At 36.3% G+C, this 19,958-nt stretch overlaps 1 protein-coding gene across 5 annotated transcripts in view; it reads right to left on the reverse strand.

Moving 5' to 3' along the window:
- The window catches only part of tp63 (tumor protein p63), a 69,996-nt gene that overhangs the window by 31,714 nt on the left and 18,324 nt on the right, over positions 1-19,958 (reverse strand). Inside the window, exon 1 of one of the 5 annotated variants that reach the window (XM_015361317.2) lies at positions 5,551-5,724. The exons of the other annotated variants lie outside the window; for them this stretch is intronic. Within the exon in view, the coding sequence (XP_015216803.1) occupies positions 5,551-5,592 (42 nt within the window). The 5' untranslated portion in view covers positions 5,593-5,724. Of the gene's footprint in view, positions 1-5,550; positions 5,725-19,958 lie in introns of those variants that run through there. 5 annotated transcript variants of the gene reach the window in all.

Raw genomic sequence — 19,958 nt, forward strand, 5'->3', positions numbered from 1 at the left:
TCCTCTTAAAAATACTTCTGTTTATAGCTGCCTTTAAGCAAAGACCCCTCAGTAGGCTGCTTAGTTGAAGAGTTGTAAATCACAGCCCTTGATGGACCAAGCAACCTTTAATTAACCAAGCAAAGGTTATGAAGGTTATTCAAGACACATAAATGTCCTCGTCTGATCAATGTGCCAGTAACATCTTACCCCTTGAGAAGTTGTAAGACTTACATCACACTTAATTCTTATAATTACATTATATTAATAAACAATAGTTTAAAGTAAAAGCAGAAAATTAAACGTTTTCATTTTAACGTTTTGTCTTGATGCTGTCTTAGGTCTTGTAATTACTGCTAAATAAAGATTATAAACAAGAGGCCAGTTGGCTCTGTCTCTCTTCTTTCAATCAATACCTACTGCAAGCTTCTGATATTTGTTGGTTTATTGACAAAAGGCATGAGTAATTCCTCCTTACTTAATCGAATCTCCCCACATGTAGCATATACATTAAATGAAATATGCCATAGAAAAAAACATTTAAGTAATCATCCTAACATATCTTTAAAAAGCAACATCTTTCTCCTTGATAATTAACAGAGAAAGTTTAAGTTTTAAAACTGAAAGACACAGAGGTCTTTCTGACTTTGGCATGACAATCCAATCAATCTAAATCGGGGTGGTAACAAATGACAAAACCCAATTCAGCTGGTTCTCAGGGACAGTGTGGTGAAAACCTACTGTCCAGCACTGAAAAAGTGCTGGCTACACCCAGCACTGACACAGACACTTCAAGTGCACATACTGTATAGCAGACACCAGAAAAATACATGCTGCCTAGCACTGTATCCTATAAACTGTATGTGTATCTTACAATCCAGAAAGATTAGAAATGTGCAACTGATTCTTTCATAGCTAACTTTTTGTCAGTGGATAAATTGCATCACCTTGTTGTAGAAAGACGTACAGACCCTTACACAATTATGTGTTGTTTTATCGAGATGATCAGGGAGAGCTACTGGAATATTCCACTCTTTTCCTGCAGCTTCCCTCTAAACGGGGAAGAATGAGTCTGCTGGAGTCTGTTTCCTACATCTCAGAAAACATACACCTCCTTTAAACTACTCATGGAAATCAATGTAAGGGATTTACTGACTACACTGAAATCACGTTTAAGGCCTTTCAAGTAAAGCAAGACCATTCACTTTTTCCATTTATCTGTTACATTTGTCAAGCAATACAAAGCTGCAAGCATTGGTTTTTCCTTGCTACACAAAATTTGAAAGCTGGGTCTTCTCCGAAGAAGTCACCATAAGTAAATGAGTACCCTAAGGGATAAAGGAGCTGTCATTCCTTGCTCTTGTATCACCTGGGCTGAGCTGTAAGTGCTTGTGTAGCAGTCGGAATTGTCAACAGGATGAGAAGCAAACTACAAAACGAGGTTCCATTCGCCTTGTGAGAAAGGCATATCAGGTTATTTCAGGTGAGCACCAGCACCCATTTAAACCAATTAAGGAAAAATACTAAACATAATGGGTTAGAGGGTTATGTTCTAATGGATGAAATGCTCCCCATGAGAGAGATAAAATTTGACCCTTTATAAACAAATGCAGGAAAAGAGAAGCTCCTTAATTTCTTTATTTGCGTCAGGCAGGGCTATGAAATGAATCTGCCCTCAAAGCAAAGACACATTTATGCAATATCCAGTAAACTATGCGGTCCTGTAAACTTAAAAGTTAAGCTATTTAGTCATGGTGTGTTAAAATGAAGACAGCTCCATTAATTAGCCTAAATCTTCAATAATTATAATGTTATTTCATCTCTAAATTAAAAGCAGATTATAAATTGGAAACAAATGTAAGTCAATATAAATTATGAGAAATTGCATCACTGTTCAAGAGCACATTTTAAAATTCAATTTCTATTTCATGTATCTTATTTGCATTTTATCAACTGCTTTATGCTGAATGGGAAAAAAAATAAACCCCAAGATGAAAAAATGAGGAAATTAGAGCAGAGTTATTGGATATTGGAGTTATTGGAGTTAAAGATCAGTTTAAAAATGTAGGAAGCATTTCAAGTTTAGTTCTGCCTGTGTGTGATTCGACAAACTGAGCCTTTTGACAGAAATCTGCTATGAGGTAAATGTGTTTTGAAACCACAGCCACAAATTCATAATGAACTTCCATTGAGGAGAGTAATTTGTAATTTTTCTATAAAATTATTCACTTTGGAATTACATGAATTAAAGTGTTTTAAATTCATGTTAAAATATGAAATGTAATTCTTAGCTTAGGCACATACGATTTTTTTTGCCTGATGAAAGAAAGACAGAGAACATTAGTTTTTTTAGTTGGGCACATCCATATTCCTCCTACTAAACAAACGTATAGTGAAAAGAAATTAATTAAGCTTGTAGATAACTAGATGGAAAATAACAGGCTTTCTAGCTAGTTTTTAAATATTAGAAACAGATTCTACAATTCTTAAAGCTGTCATGTACATTGTACCTCGGACCAGTAAGTGGATATCAATTACTGTAGTCAACAATTTTTGGTAGTTCATGAAAGGCAGCCTACTCTTCATACTCATTTTCACAGACTTTAAAAAGAAAAGACCTATATGTGTCTAACAATCTTCACACACCCTTCCAGAACCCAGATCCTCTGGTGTTAATTTTTAAGGCACAACAGCTATTGTCCTGGAAATCACTGAGGGCAGTAATTAGAAACTTAAAAATAATTTTCCCAGGGTAAAGGAACTGTACTTGGATTCTTGCCAAAGATTAATTATGTATAATGAGATAAAATTATGAAAAGGCAGAGCATGATAACATTTTAGTTATGTTAATATATGTCTTTATTGTCTGCTCTACCATTGCAAATTTCAGTTTCTTATTAAATTCAATTTTTGACCACTGAAATATACATTCTTATAAATTCTTGGATACAGCTTAAATGACTCTAGAAATTAAGTCTTGTACTTGATTAAGATGGAACTTTTATCACCTTGGGTTATTAAGTACTACTGCATTTATAATTAAATTCAACAAAATTTGGGCTGAGATTTACAGTACTGTTTTGCATTTGTACGAAATCAATGAAAATGCCATTCCAGTTGTGTGGTCCTTTACATTCTTAACTTCATTTTCTGTGATAGAGCATTATCAACAACATTAGACTGCAGCTTACAAGGGGGAAGATGTTTTGATCACAGGACCTGTTTTACACCATTTTTATTCATATGTTTTTCATTTGAACGAAAGTTAAAAACAAGACGGTATTTTTTACAGACCAGAAAGACAACACATTTTAATAAACCCATTTAACCTGAGGCATTTACGGGAATCTTGCCGATAAAACCAGCTTGTTTTCTTTTGAGTAAAACAAAACGAGCAAAACTTGAACTGGTAGAAACGTTCTGCAGTTCCCTCCCTAGGTGAGGCCATTGACAGCATTTGAAATCGGTATTTAAGCTTACAAAAAACATAAATAATATAAGGTTTGAAGAGAAATTAGGGCAATCAGGGTTCCTAGAAACCCATAGTCTGTTATGGACCCAAGTTCTGCCTTATACTTTTTTTAACTTGGAAATACCTGCTTTATATACATATATACAGGTGTCATGAAGTTACAGAGAAATGGATAAAAAATAAAATAAAAATGAAATCGCAAAGTTAAGGAAAAAAATTATTATCCATAAAGTACTGTATATATGCATTCTTATAAATACAAGCGTATACGGTATGTATAGTTATTTCACACTATGAAATGAAAAGTTAGCAGGTGAGAGTGCTACTGTATGTATTTCTTTGCATGTATTTTGCATAGCGCATATTTTTGTAGCCAGTAATAATACCGCATGCTATTCGGTCAAGAGAGAGGTAGCAGAGCTACTCCCAGCATTACATCAAAATAATACACATGTTATTATCTAAAGCACTATATTGTGCAACTCCAATTCAGTTTTGCAATACTGTGAAGACTATTTCAAAGCAAATGCCATATCAAGTGTCACAATTATCATCACCTGATTATATAACATCATCTCGTAAAAAAGTGATTTTGCAAACTGGCAGAATTTCGAAGGAACTGGAAAAATCCAGACAAAAAGAAAGAAAACTCAGCCCAGGCAGAGACAGCAGACAAAAAATTAAAATCTAATCAGACAATAGTGTTAAAGATTTTTTTCTACGCAAACAAGATCAAAGCTCATTTCTGATATTAAGGTTAGTTTTTCAATTGCTGCTGAAGCCCTCACACTTGTCTAAGGATATGTATATATTAAACATAAAAACAAAGCCACTGATTCACTTACTGATTTACTTTCCTGTCACTAAATTGATGGTATCTCCTGATTAGTGCTCCAGAATCTTAATCCTCGTCTAAGTGTATGATGTTCTGTAATATGTTGTGTGAGTGGCTTTTCTCTGGTGTTTCCATTGCCTAATACACTAGTTTAAAGTTTCCAGGCTGCATTATGAGGTATGCAATATGAATAAAATAATCCATGACTCTGCTTTTTATGTTTTTTTACATTCTTAAGATTTTAATTGAACTGTTTGTTCTTGCTCTCGTTTTAGATTGTACTCCAAAACATCCAGGAGTGAATAACTCTAAATTTAAGTGCAAAATAAACTACACATCCATACAGATCTGATTTGCTAACAGTATCATATATATAAAACCATATAAGGCGAAACTATTTGCAAATGAAAGATTGATCATAAATGAGACGCTAAATAACGCATGGTTTTGTTAATGTTCTTTTCCACCATTCTAAACCTTTTCAATGTAATGGGACTTCAACTGATCTAAGCCAAATGAATTTGCCCTGGAGTGATGGATTGTTTCAGAATGGTCTTATCTCGGCTGTTTGTTGTCAATAGGTCTGATACTATCCAAGATTGTCTCTATCTGAGCTAATGACAGAGGCCGGAGGAGACAGCAGTATCGTAAACAACAATTCTCCTCCAAAACATCCCAGGTGTTTACATTTTCCCATTCCTTATGCACTGTCCTAAAAACACGCCACTGTTTCAACAATAACAAAAGTGAGGATAAAATCACACAAGACGTCTGTTCAAAGTGCGATACAAGGCACTAATAAGCCATAAGTAACAGTATAGTATATATTTAATTATATATAAAACACTATATAGAAATATATAACTTACAATTTTTATGTTATCATATTATCAAAGTAACAGAATGTATGCTTTTTGTAGCAGTATGATGTAGGGTGAATAACTGTACATATACATTATACACACACAGTATATACTACTATAGCACAGAGAGACTGTTTACACACAGCTTGGCTGCAGATACGCTTCTTTACAGAAATGTCCCTGTATCCTAAAAAAAAAAAGGTTATACATTTATAAACTACTTGGCCACCAAGAAGCTGCAAGAGGTCGCCTGTCCACGTTAACATCCCCTCGAGGCCTCTTGTCCTCACGTTTCTTCCGGCTGCAGGAGAGGGACAAACTCCATCTCTAGGACCAGACCATTCCCACGGGACATAATCAAGCTTCTCCCACTGGCATCTCTCTTAAACCTGCGCTCTTACCTCATTGTACTGTGATGGGGCATTGGTTTCCAGGTACAACATGTTTGCGCTGAGGTTGAGCAGTGCAGCTGCTGTTTGCTCCTCTGGCTCCAGGATTCTGTACCTCTTTTTCCCTACGCTTGAAGTTATGTTATCTATGGAGGTGCAAAGGAACTAGCAAAGTCTCTATAGAATTCCAGGGGTTTGACATATATACTCGAGGAGTGAAAAGGGGAGGGTCTAGTTCCACTCTACCTGTCCAATCTCCTCACCTGAGCCTCTTCTCAGTCTGACCTCACCCTTTCTCAAGGGAGCCTGAAATGTCTTCCCAAAAAACGTCTCCTGCAGTTGAGCCCTTATCTCCTCATTCTCTGCGATGCATATGAATTAAGCAGTGGCTCCTTCAGGAGCGGAAAGCTGTAGATGTTCTGTATTTGTAACCTTACCATCCGTGCTTATTCCTGATTCCCCCACTTTGTTTTCTGTAATTCAGGTTTTCTTTTCTCGTTATCTAACAGAGAGAAAAGCACTGATGCTTAAAAGTGGAAATGAAAATAAAAGCTTTGCACAACTGCAATGTTATAGGTTATTCATTCGAATGCAGGTGAATGACATACTTTATTATTCCAATTAAATGATTTCTGTAAAAATCTGAACACATTATAAGCGAATGAATTTAATTTAAGTAATAAGGACAACCACAAGCACTGGCATTCCTTAGTTTTTCTATGAAGCTTTAGATTATAAAAAGAAACCTCTTATTTAATATTCCAAACATAATCTATTAAGGATTAAAAATATTGAGCATATTTTAAAACATCAATAGCTACCTGCGCACTGCCTCATTTATTAATTTCATGCTTGAGCTTCGATAATATTTTGTTCATTGCAAACTTTTCTCTCATTCTAAATAGTAATGGCACTGTAAATCAGGCAGCAGCTTAAAGCTGCAGACAAAGCCACCTCACTTGATTTGGCACCACTACTGTCACCCTTTTTAGCTTAGTTCTAAAGATTAATTGTATCTGCAGTGTCATCTCTCTCATTAATAAGATTTAAACTCCCTGACCTGTGAAAACAGTTAGCAGCATGTTCAATACATTCAACTGCAACAGTTAAATATAAACTTAAACTACACATTTACAGCTGCTTAGTGATTAAGGCCTGTTTCATACTTATGTTATTTTATCTGATGTAACAACTATGACAACATCAACCACATTATTTTAAATACTGTAGAACACTAGTAACAAAGTGTATTATTGACACAAAGCTCCAGATAATGGAAGAAAGGTATGGGAAACTTTGCAAAAATGACTTCAATCTCTTATATATTGCTCCTAGCAAAAACATCAACTCTCCTGAGGGTGTAATGTCGACCACAAACCTTTTAGAGGACTTACAACAAAATCCTAAACAAAACAGCCTCTGATAGATGCTGTACTGCAGCTACACATCCAATTACATTTGATGGGGTAAAAGAAAATTTAAAAAGAAAAAAATGAAGACTTCATTTACAAATAAACTGCATTATTACAGTCCTTGGAAATAAAGTATAAAGTACTACATTGCTAAAGAATGAAACTGCACCAGATAATTAATAAATTACTGCTATTTTCCTCAATACTAAACTCACTTTAGATTTTTTACTTTAAGTACAGTTGACATACTGTACAACCATCTGTATTTAAATGTTATGGCTTAATTATACAGCACCACATAATGATCAAATTCATCACAAATGCATCTTTAACAAGTAACAGAACACACAGAAGAGACTAGTTCAGATTCAGAAAGATAATGCAGAAAAATAGGATTCCAACGAATTAACTTCATTTACTAATTTGGGGACTTACTGAAATATGTCTGCACATCTATTAACAGTGCTATAAAAACATGAAGACCTTGCTGGTAACTGTTAAAAGCTTAATAAAAATGTCCCACAGGTCCAAAAAAACTACTGCCGCTACTTCCAAACTATCTAATAAAAATAACATGCATTACAATTTGATGACATTGACTTCTGTAGGAATCTGTAGAAACGGAAAACTCAAACAGTACTGTGCGCGTACATAAAAAGGGGTATTGAAGCTTGAAGGCTGAGATTAGTTTGTAAAGATAACGCTGATGTGAGGGCTTGAGGTTATGTAGGTTCATATTAGCCAAATTCTATATTTTTACTCAACTAAGACAGAGGAGTTACACCACTTGCCTAAAACAGTGGCTCAGTATAAAAGAACTTGTATGCTTGAAGGCATTTAAGTTAGTGTGTATGAGCCTGGAGTGTTGAGAAACTACCAGGTGTTATGAAGCGACTGAAGACCTGTTATAAAGCAATAATAAATTGGAATGAGCCCTGTGGAAGGCAGCTTTGAGACACTAACCTGTTCCCGCCCTTCAAACGAGTGTTCCTTTAACAGGGAAACACTCTCTCCCCACCTGACCTGCGACCCTGGAAGAATGCAACCACACGCCAGCTCCCCAGGCAGAGGGGCTCTTTCAGGCTGAAAAGTCCCACTCCCTGCCAGCCCCCCTGGGGCTTTCTAATGAAAGCTAAGACACAAGAAAGAAAGAGTGCAAACAGCAATCAATCCACCCCTCTTATCAAATCTCAGACTGTCTCATAGGCTCCCTTCTCCCCAGGAGAGAGACACCAAGGGAAGACTGCACTGAGAGGCTGCAATGCACCCAAGCACAGCTACTGCACAGGAAACCTTCTTTTCAGTTTCCTGATGTTTACTATCACTACAGTTTGGCACAGGTGAAAGGAAGCATGTTATGATACCTGATATTAATATAGATCTTATAGAGGTACAGATCTGCTGTAGATTCAATAAACCGAAGGATAATATTCCTGGGCCATTTCTTATGGTAAAGTGATTAAAGGGCATGGAAACATTACTATACAAATATAAACACAAGCAAATAAATACAAGTAGGCACTCACACATGTACACAAACCTCCAGACTGTCTCATACCCTTGGTGAACTGTAATTAAAAAGTTGATTTTGCAAAGAAAATGCAACACATCAGGCTTATATTATAAACACGAAGAGCACCATTGAAGATATTCATGATATTAATTGTAAATGTTCAACTGTGGTCCATCATCAAGATCTCGCAGCTAATTGGATGACTGGTAACCGACCAGAAAAAGGAGAACGCGGTACTGAAATGTGCAATCAGAGAAGTGGTTTGAGAGACTGCTCACCCAAGGGCAACAGCTGTGAGTCTTCAAAAGATTCAACGGCTCCAGGACTACCATTTGAGGTTGATTTTGAAAATCAGTGGCAAAAGTGGTGAAAGTCTGCGACAAAGGTCAATGGCGACATAAAAGGAAGAGACATGATTTTACCAAATACCAGCTAACCGGCAAAATCAAATGAGACCAAAAGATGTGGTTGGATGAAACACAAGACAGAATGAACAGTGGTATGATTAGCCAAGAACGATGGCGCTCATGTTGAAAACAATGTCATCAAGGAATGTCTGGAATGTCATTCAGAATGGATCTGTTATGCTTTAGGGTTGTTTCTGTCCTGGTTTCCTAGTTAGTCCCAAAGGTTAGAACCTTGGGATTCCAATGTTTACCATGTTTTTTTTGGCTTTAAAATGCTACCTTCTTCAAAGAAACTCAAACTTGGTCTAAACAGACTATAAGATAATAATTTGAAATCTGCAAAGAACCCCAAACCCAGATGGCTAAGAAAACATAAAAATATGTGTTCATGAGTGTACATCACAGTCTCTAGCATTATTGCAGCAATTATATTAATTGAATGCAGTAAGTTTATGTGAACTTAAGATTGCAGATCACAAGCACAGGCCATCTTTGGAAGATTGTGTATGAAGAGGTTCTCCATGGAGTAAAGGTCAAATATCCCTCCCGAGTAGTTTAAGAACGTACTTAAAAGGCTCAAGAAAGTGACCCCTCAAGGTTATCAAATCCAGGAGGAGGATCACAATAAATAAAGGTGTGAATCAATTTGAAAATGATGCATTGATGCCTTTAGAGATTGAACTAACCTATGCACCCGTTATCCCAAAACCACTTTTCCTGATAAGGGTCAAGACAGCTTAGAGCCTACACCAAACATAGGATACAAATCCATACTGAGGGCACCAGACAGCTCTTACCCAGAGAAGGGATGCCAGCCCATCACTGGGCTGTGGAGTAAGGGACAATCTAGTATAGCCAATTAACATCTAGACAGAACCTGGAGAAAACTAATACTGCAAGAGAAGCTCCTGCCTTGAATCAAACCAAGTACACAAAAGCTGTGAGACAAAATCTATAATATCTAATGTTACCCCCCTAACTAGAAATAAATTTAACTGAATATGATAGAAATTGAATTTACTATTCTGAAAAGTAGATTTGTATTGAAAAATGCTATTAAGTTACCCTTTAATTGTCATGATAAATATTTTGCTGCAATTTAACAAGTTTAAGAACACATTTTTTGGCTATTGTACATAACTGCACAAATACCTAAAGTATACTGTATACAAATAAAAGATTAAAACTAAGTCTATAGTGCTATTTTGTAACTAAGCAAGGCACATACATTCTACATAAGAATAGCTTTTGATCTGATTTGTGATTGTATCATTTCTTTCAGACTGGGAATAAACATCCTGTTAATATATAATCTGGAAACTTTATATTATGTCATGCTTCCGTTTGTTTTTATGGCTGGTTACCCTGATCTGCATGTGTGATGGGATTGGCACTAAAAAGAATTCTGTTGAGCACTTCTGACCACTGATACCATATCTGATGCTTCATAAAGTGCAAAACAGGTTGTCAGAATCAAAAACACTTGTCTTACAATACATTTCATCTGGCAATACAGAAGGCTTTGCTACAGTATAAGATAACAGATCCTCCATCTGAACACATGAGCAATCATGTAGAGAAGCAAACTGAAGTTTGTATACAGAAGAGTAATATTTGTAGCTAAAAATAAAACATAGTTGTTCAGTTGTTCAGTGACTCATTGCCAGCATACAATTTTGAATTAAGCTGTAAAGTCCTACAAATTAACTTTCAGTGTAATATGTAATAAATATCTTTATACAGCTGTGGAACTCTGTCAAGGGCCACTTATGTAGATGAAGAAGACCGGTAGTTGCAGAATACGTCCAGAGGATACAGTATCTCCCTATGGGAATCTTATCTGTTTGCATTTGCACAGCGCTTATCAACCTGAAGGACCCCAATGTAATTCGCATAGAGGAGGGAACCCACCATCCACCACTGTCACCTGGCTGAGACACGGCAGCCATAATGCATTAGCAGACCTACTGCTCATGCCCTCAGGCTTCACCCATTGAAATACTGCCATTAAGCCGGGATATCCTGGGGTCAGCAGTCACGGGCTTCAAACACTTACCACACCCATCCCAGCCCCAGAGGCTATAGTCCTTCAAATGCTGGATCTTTACCGTCTGTCTGTCTTCTTCTTTGCAATACCAGAATCCCCTTTTCAAACTGAATCTGCTTAGACATACAGACTAGCCAGTAATGTTATGAACACATAGACCACTTTAATGCATATACTGTAATCCCACTCTGTAGAAGGGCACTACTGCACTAGGCGTTAATTGTGAATAATCATCAGCTACAAGTTGAGCCACTGGACATTGTATGCTATTTTGCTTCCGTTCAAACATCAGTCCAAACTTAACAGAGTTCACTGTAAAAAAAAGCTGTAGAGACTAATATGAATACAACACCTTTCTGATCTCTTCATGTAATGCAAAAAAAAAATTCACTTTCTTAAATGTAAATGGGATAATAGCAGTCACACTCTATTTTGTTGAAAAGAAAACCTGGTTAAATATTAACTACATATCATCTAAAATATATTTGTACTCCATAACTAAACCATTACTGTTTGAAGATACATGTAATCTAGATTAAAGAAAAAACATCAGCCATGCTCTTATTTTCAGGAAATACAGCTAAAGCCGAAAGGGTTTTCTTTCCCTTTATCCTGATCACTACACAGTCACATTGAAAAAATTGAAAAATTAAAAGCACACCTTATATTTCTGCCAGTGATACCTCATGGGCTGATATTAAAAGCATCCTGGTGTGAAGAAATTCAGCCTACTGGCTACAGAACTGTACCAGAGTCCCAGAATGTACACATGGTACACATGGTATTTCTCAAAACATGTCTAGTGAGTGACCATGGAATATGTGATGCCTGATTCTTACATCTTTGCGCTGCACAAGTCAAGTGTCACCTGGCTCACAGTTTTCCATAAATGTCTTAATCTGCATACTGTAGAGAGCCACTGGTGATAAACCTGAATCAGGCAGAAGTAGATATATGGAAGATGGGACTTTTGCTCACATTGTGTGCTAGGCAGAACCTGAAATTTGGTCTGTGCAACACACTTAACTAAGACTTATTTAAATAAGTTTATTTAAATATTTCTGGGCATACATCCAAATTCACTGAATTTGTAACACCATATGCTCTAGATCTGTTGCAATTCAGGATGAGCATGTAAATCAAGACATACCAGTTACTTGTTTGTTTCATAAGAAAAACAACTTGGTTTTCTAAATCTCTGTAATAACATAAAAAACAATTCTGAAAGCTGGAAGTATGCAACATCACCCTGAGCAGACTGACCAAAAATCTCAATAACTGCAAATCCTAACAATCAACTCATTTAAAGCCCAAGGGAAGTTTACAAATGTACTGATCATAAGGAAACCCACTGCTAATATTTTTAGACTGTGTAGATTTGATTGCACTGTCAAATCAACACACATTATGACTTACTGTATGAGAGATTTCCCGATGTCATATATTTTACACTAGACAACAAATGGATTCAAGAATCTAGGAATATAAGTCTCAAAAGCACTACAGCATTTTCCTGATGGAACAGCACACTATCTGTGCAAAGCATTTAACCCTAGCAATTTTATTTATCGTTGCAATTGTATAAAACCTTTTACACATTGTCGTCATTCAAGTTTAATTCAAGTATCTTCAGATTGTGTTGCTTCTTCATTTGCTGGTGGTGGGCTTATGTTTTCAGTCTGCTGTCTGGTCGGCAGGACTAACTCTGAGGCTTCTTGGCCTCCATCTCACACAAAAGAATTTGTTTGTCCTTTAGGCTCCCAATACCTTTGATAAAAAGACTAGATTAGTATAGTATCACATAACAAGCTACTCATGCTTAGGAGTCACTTGTCATCTGCCATAAGAGCTTCCATGTGTATTGACAGACATGAGCAGGAACTAGAAGTACTTTTTCAGAAGCAAACTGGTGTTTATTGACAACTAGTATGGTGTGATGTGATGCTGCCTACCAACCTTTAACGACACCTGCTACTGAATACTTTAAAAGGACTTGTGAGAAAAGCTTGTCATGGTCTGTATTAACAATGAAAACATTGACTGACCGAGTTAATGAGTGATTGACTGATTTAATAATAAATACAAAGTGAGAAAGTCCATGCAGTAGGTTTACACGATCTTGTATACTACTAATGAAACTGTAAGTCAAGAGAAGAAAAATCACATACTGTAAACTGCCATGATTAATTTATGTCGACTGTTTTCCCAGAGCAAACTACAGATCTGAAGTTGCTGCAGGGCATCTGACAGCACTGTGAGAAAATCAGGCCCCAAATGCCACAGGTGACACATCGATTGGACAACGCGGCAATTTAGCAACTTCTCTACAAATGAAGGCTGCACTTGAGAGGCTGGTACTTTGCATGTGCAAAAAAAAGGTTTCCATTCTTTTGATTTTCTTTTGTGTATTTAAAGAACTCCCACCCTTCCCAACAGTAGCACAATGAACCTTATTTGATGGAATTCTGAAAAAAAAGTTGTACGTTGCTTAATAGAACTATGATTACATGAGCAAATCCTGGGTTTTGAAGGCATTTTCAAAACATTAGATCAACCTCATATCTAAAATATTAAAGCACACTGTTTTACAAACTTTGTAATCATTGCAAAAAAAATGTTTATCCTCAGGGGAGAAGATGTATAGTGCAAATCTTTTTTGTTTCCCTGTCCATTCACTTTCAAGACTCATTTTCCAATGGCAGTTTTTGGAACATTTAAATTTAATCAGATTCTAACCTTGTGCCTGAGATTCAATGGTGTTTACAAAAGTGGACTGTTAAAACAATTTTGAGATATGCCATGCTGTTAATTTTGAAAATCACGAGTTGGACAGTATTCAACGGAGGTTGAAGTAGTCTAAATATGTAGCACTAGCAAGGCACGTTGGGCTGGTTTGAACACATTCAACACATTAAAATAACTTAAAGTACTTATTTTGAATGTTACTACACAGCAAACACACATATATTTAAGAATGATTCTATGAAAGGAAGATAATTTTAAAGAAATAACACAAGAAACACATAAATAAGGAGCAAAGGGAAGTCATTCACTGTATTTATGTACCAATTAAAAATTTGGACTTCCATAAATAAGGCTACATTTTCTAATAACACTGCAAACCATCTAAAAAAGGCTACTAAGAAGTATCGTACTAGTTTTAAAACTGAGACTGTTGTGGTTTCCTCAGCTATACATGTACAGTAGTCATCACTGGAACTCATTTCCTCTGAGCAAAATTGTGGGGTAGGAATGAAGCAATAATGGCTGACAGCATAAATGAGACATTTACCAGACAATAAAGAAAAATAGACATTAAAATTTAGTGGATTGCTAATTATTATTTTTAAACATTTGGGAAAAATGTTTAAATCAAATCAGGATTTTGATAGCATACCTTAGCACGTTTCATATGTTCTGAACAAAGGTTTAATCCACAGAATAGAAAGCACAACTAAAATGTACATACTGTGTACTGTAAAGTTTATATATTGTTAAATACATATTTGAATCTGATTCTTTTTAACAAACTATAGTAACTCAGATTTTAATGGCTGTTTAATAAGCAACCTTTAAAATCTTTGCAGAAGATTGGTAGCCTCAGAGATCGTAGCTCTGGAGCCTTAGAGATCTTGCAAGATTTCATTGAATTAAAGCACATATCTGTTAGATTTTTGCATTGTTGATTTTGTCTTTTACATTCAAGACAAAATCTTCTAACTGCTGTCAATGTCTGTGATGCCAGCACTGAGATAGCTCTGAGGAACTGAATAACTGAAATAGAGGAACAGAGGACACATTTTTAGCAATGTTGACACAAAAAAACACAAGTTCTAAGAAAAGAAAAATACATATTCAGTGGGTCATCTGTTTAAAGAGATATAACCTGTGGAGAGGCTCTCGCATCAGTATGACCTGTCTAACCTAACCTAATGACCAAGCAAACCTCTTTCAACAGACACTCAGTGAGAACAGGTTCTCTCTCCTCAGGGCTTGGCATGACCACAATACCATCCAAACTTTGTGGCAACATCAGAAAACACTCATTATTCATCACATTCTTCTTATTTGAGTGTGAGCTGAGGTAATAAAATGACTCATAAATTATTCATTCGAATATGGGAAAATAAAAAAAATGATCACTAAATACATACAGCAGACAATAGGAATTGTTCATACCTTCCAAAAACACACACACACACAAGAAGCAGCACAAGAGAATACTGATACCTGTTTGGCAACAACAGCATTCGCAGAAGTCAGAACAAAAACTAGTTACCAAGTTTAACATTCTCTAATTACATTGTAATACCGCCATTCTTTCAAAATTAATCTGGAGGTGCTTAAAAAAGCCCTGTTTGTTCATCTTTTTTACAATGAAAAGCACAAATGAGGATGACATTTTTTAAAGAAAAAGTCCATTTTTGAAGTTTCACAATGTGTTTCTGTTGCCTGAACTAATAAACACGTTTTGTTAAACAAACACCTGTACAGGAAAGGGAGGTAGACAATCCCTAACAAAAACTGAAGCCAGGGCAGCTGTTTTATTGGATAATTGACATTAAAACCTAGAAGTGCATCCTTTATAGACCAGCCATCTCACCTCAATAAACTCTGCAGTTAAATGAAGTAAGTCTGTTTCGTTTCCTTGTATATTTCAACAGCAATAATCCCCCATTGAAGATGCTTCCACACCAATCAAGTACCCATTACTCTTCCCAGTCCAAACAATTACTAAGTCATTAATAGCTTCTCACACTGCAATCAACAATGGCTTTGAAAAAAGTGATTTTCAAATGTGATTGAAAAAGATTTGCATTTATTTTTCTGCCACAAATGTTCCGTTTTTAAATACTGAGCACTTTAGAGGCAGTATCTCTTTTCTTCTTATTGAAGGTTTTCTTTTCCCCTCTACAGAGCGTTCACACTCGTCCCTGCCACACACTTGCTCAGGAGGAAATAAATCTTTTTTGTCCCTGTGAACAACGTTTTCAACTGTAAAAACAAGGACAGATATTGTCTTACAACGCAGGATGACACTTCTCACAACACTGAAACACGGAGATACGGGCCAAACAAAAAGGAGGCCCCCTGGCTTCTATTGAGAAGTAGGTCTGTGACGACTTTTCAAATGAACCAGGCTGCAAGATCAGTGCAAGCAGAACAAACATTTTTCCGGACACAAGTTCTTTACCTGTGAAATCTTAAAGGAAAAAATGGTTAGCAAGAGATAGGGGCTTGTCTCCCACCATTATGCCATTTATAATAGTCAAGGCACATTCAAATGCATGCAGATTAGGAATGATCCATTTCTGTTATTCTTCTGTTCACTTGATCAGCACTCTCAGTGATTTATGAATGTTTTCACTTCAGAGCAAGTAAAACAAAGATTCAGGCCTAATAATATTTTGCTGCCGAACTATAGTCTGAAAGTGCTACTCTAAACTTGCTGCAGGCTAACTGGTGGGGATCAACACCAAGCTCCATGCTTCATCTCAGCAGTACTGAAAGTCTTAGGACATATGGGTGGAGTATGATTAACTCCATTCAGTGTTTTTTTTTCATGTGCTTCCGCACAAACTGGTTTTTTAAAAGTTAAGTAAGTACCAAAGCACTCACTGTCATAAATACAATTTAAATCAAATTTAATATTAATCGTATTTTAAAGCATTTTAGGTCAGGAACTGATTTACAGAGAACACTAATCTAAATTCAGGCACAAAGCAACATGAACAGGATCCTGTGTGGGTGTAAAAGTGCTATACATGTTATTACACTTCCTTGCATTTATATAGCAGTTTTCATCCTGAAATTATAGCCCATAGTAATGACAGAAAGGAGGAGAACAGATTACTGTAGCCAAGATGAGAATTCAGAATTTAAAAGAAAGGTAGCTCTATAACAATTCATCTTCAGGAATGCAGTGCTCCCCTCTGAAAAGTGTGGAAGTGTGACCTTCATCACATTTCCAGAGCAGGGCTGTCATCGCCCATTTTAATGGAAGGCAGCTCCGCCTTTCTCTCCGACACAAAAATCACTTTTTCCAGCTCACTGAACTAACAAAGCTGTGAAAGGTGAAGCAACCAATGTATATAGGCAATACCAGCTCAATTCCGTTTTTTTTTATTCCAAAAAGAAAATAAATTTCCCTTGCCTTTGTACTGTATGTCTAAGATTTCTTGAAGGTACCCCCTACTTCAAGATATATATTTCAATGCTTAATCACACATAAGTGGTTAGCATGTCATATTAACGACTAAGAACCTTGTGGGATGATTAAGTATGGTGTGGATTAACTAGTTTTTACAATAAAAATAATACTTTATACAGTATGTGCCTTGAAGATTTGACATGCTGATCAACATAATGCTGTCAATTACAGCAAAGACTCCTCTCCTTATATACTGAATCAATGTATAACAGGTTATTAAGAAGAGCAAAAGCATCTACTGTAAATACTTCATGGTTATTTCCAAAGATGGGAGATATTTGTGGCTACTTACAGTGCGTTAGTGAAGACTGTTTTTCCAGCACAGCTTTTGTCATTGATCAGTCTGTGGCAGCCTCTTTGCTTGTATGTGTGAAATATGTATATTTAATGAATAAGACCAGGTGGAAATATCACAAAATCCCTCTAACCCTCTTACTCACAGTAATCTTATGTTCTGCTCCGCTAATTCTCCTATGCAATGGGATGTGACAAAAAAATCAAGAACACATCAATCAAACAGATTACTTTTTGCATATATGGACAGAATTACATCATCCAGTTTTCATTTGTAAATCATCAAATATGTCTTGCAATGTGAAGCAAACTACAGAACACAGTGACTCTGCAGAATGATGATTTATGTGTGTTTGTCGTTCTCGTAAAATATATTACAGCTGTATGCACAACACCTTGAGCAAAATATATTTTTCCTTTCATGTTATATTATTCCTGTATATATTATTTGAATCAAAGGTGCAGTGCCTGTTACATCGCAGTAGATCAATGAATACATAGAAGAGGACTTTACTACTGTTATTCATTTAGATATTTTAGTAATTACTTTGGCTCATATGAGCCATGGAACCGGGAATGGAATCGATACGTGGTTTTAAAGCACTATGCAAAACACGTCGTACAGTACTGTACTTTTAATATCTTTTCCAGTACCGCATGGGAATCATGTAGGCAACTAACTTTCTTGCCGTCGTCTGTTATAAACAGCGCACTTCTCAGACTATTTGAATTTTAGAATCATAGTCTGTGCACTTTTATTTCAATTTGCATACGGGCCTCCTAAGAATACATCTGAGAATAAAAAAAGGTGAAAATGTCCTTAATCTCGGACCAAGCATCCCACAACAGGATGGCCGACGACAAGGCTGCTGCTCATACACATCAGAAAGGCTGAGCTTCAATTATAATGAGCCAATAGGCAGCAGCCCTCTCGCTCTCCAGTTTAGCTTGGCAAAAATATGTATATTTATTGTTTTTATCCATACTGTGTTGTTTGAAGGAAATGTTGCGTACTTTTGAACAAGGTTTATATTGACGGGTACATATTTTTAAAGACTAAAATGCGTGATGAATTAAAATATGAATGAAAATGTACACCAAAGGCGCGTCATAAACACAACAGTGTAAAAGGGTAGCGGGTTCTTTAAACTTACATTCACTAAGTGCAGCAATTGGCGGACAGAACGATTTCAGGCACAGAGACGTAAGTAATTAAATCAATTACCAAACGGCGTTTTAGCAACGAATATAGATAAAACTTCTGAATTAAAGCAAACTGTGCTAAGTGCTCAGTTCTTTGGCCTCAATGCTCAGCTGATTCGTTCTCTATCCTCTCTGAAAAAAAAATCAGCTGTTTCGCGAGGATATTATGTTTCTTCTACCACTGTTTCTGCCACATTCCAGCGTGTTATTCTACCCCGAGCCACTCTCCGCCCTCTCTGCAAGGAGACACCTACTGACAGACGAGTGCTGAAATCTCAACAGGGCGGCAGGTGCTGCACTAAATTGCTGCCCTGCAGCTATAAAAAAACAAGAATAGATATTTCAGATTAAACATAAACCCTACACAATACAAACATGTCCCCCCTGGCGCTAAACTGCAAGCTGTATTCTAATGAGCCATAAAAGAGACACACCTACATTTGAAATAAAAAAAAATGAGGCAATGCCCACTGAGGACTTTATTCAAAGGATGGCTTTCATTTATAATCACAGTATGATGATAGGCAGACTGCCCTGGCTGCCAACACAGAGCTCTCAAATAATGGTATTCACTGCCGATTGCCACCGTACTCCAAAGCGTATTACTAATGCTGTGGATGGGTGAGGGTGGATGGTGTACTGACACAGGGACCCGGAGGGCGAGAGCGTTTCACATCTCGCTAACGTCAATGGTCCTTGCCTTTTAAGCTGTATTTTAGCGTCGTTCGGACATTACTAATTTTTTACGTGAAAATTTCAATATGCTCACGTAAGAGCAAATTCACTAAGTCATCGGCACTTAAACTTGATTAGCGTTATCTTCATCTAAAAAACAAGAACAGACATCCATCCATCTTCTATGAGATAAACTTGAGGGGGAATTACAGTATAAGGTCTTAAAATGATAATGCCCCTTATTTCAGATTTTAATAGCTGATTTCATTGTTGTTGCAACAAAATCCATAGCCTTACAAACATATATATAAACATATATATATATACAAGTATCTATAGTAGTAAAAAATATATATTAAAATGAGAAAAAATAATAAAAATTAATAAAGATTAAGCCATTATTAATTACATGAAACCTAAACGAATCTTGCCTAAAGTACATCTCAGTTGTCTCTAGGTTTATGAATATTGGCATTTCATAGTCTCTATAGAAATCGGCCTTAAAAGTTCCAAACATTAAGGACAAAGGTCCTGCATAAAAGCCTTTCTTCAGCATAATTGTGCACCTTTTCAATGAAAAAAAACATATAGTAAGTTTTATTAGTTAAATCAAACTGTTTTGTTTGTTTGTTAAATGTAACTAAACTCTTAAAACACT

Source organism: Lepisosteus oculatus, chromosome 13 (assembly GCF_040954835.1).
Source record: "Lepisosteus oculatus isolate fLepOcu1 chromosome 13, fLepOcu1.hap2, whole genome shotgun sequence".
Classification (NCBI taxonomy): domain Eukaryota; kingdom Metazoa; phylum Chordata; class Actinopteri; order Semionotiformes; family Lepisosteidae; genus Lepisosteus; species Lepisosteus oculatus.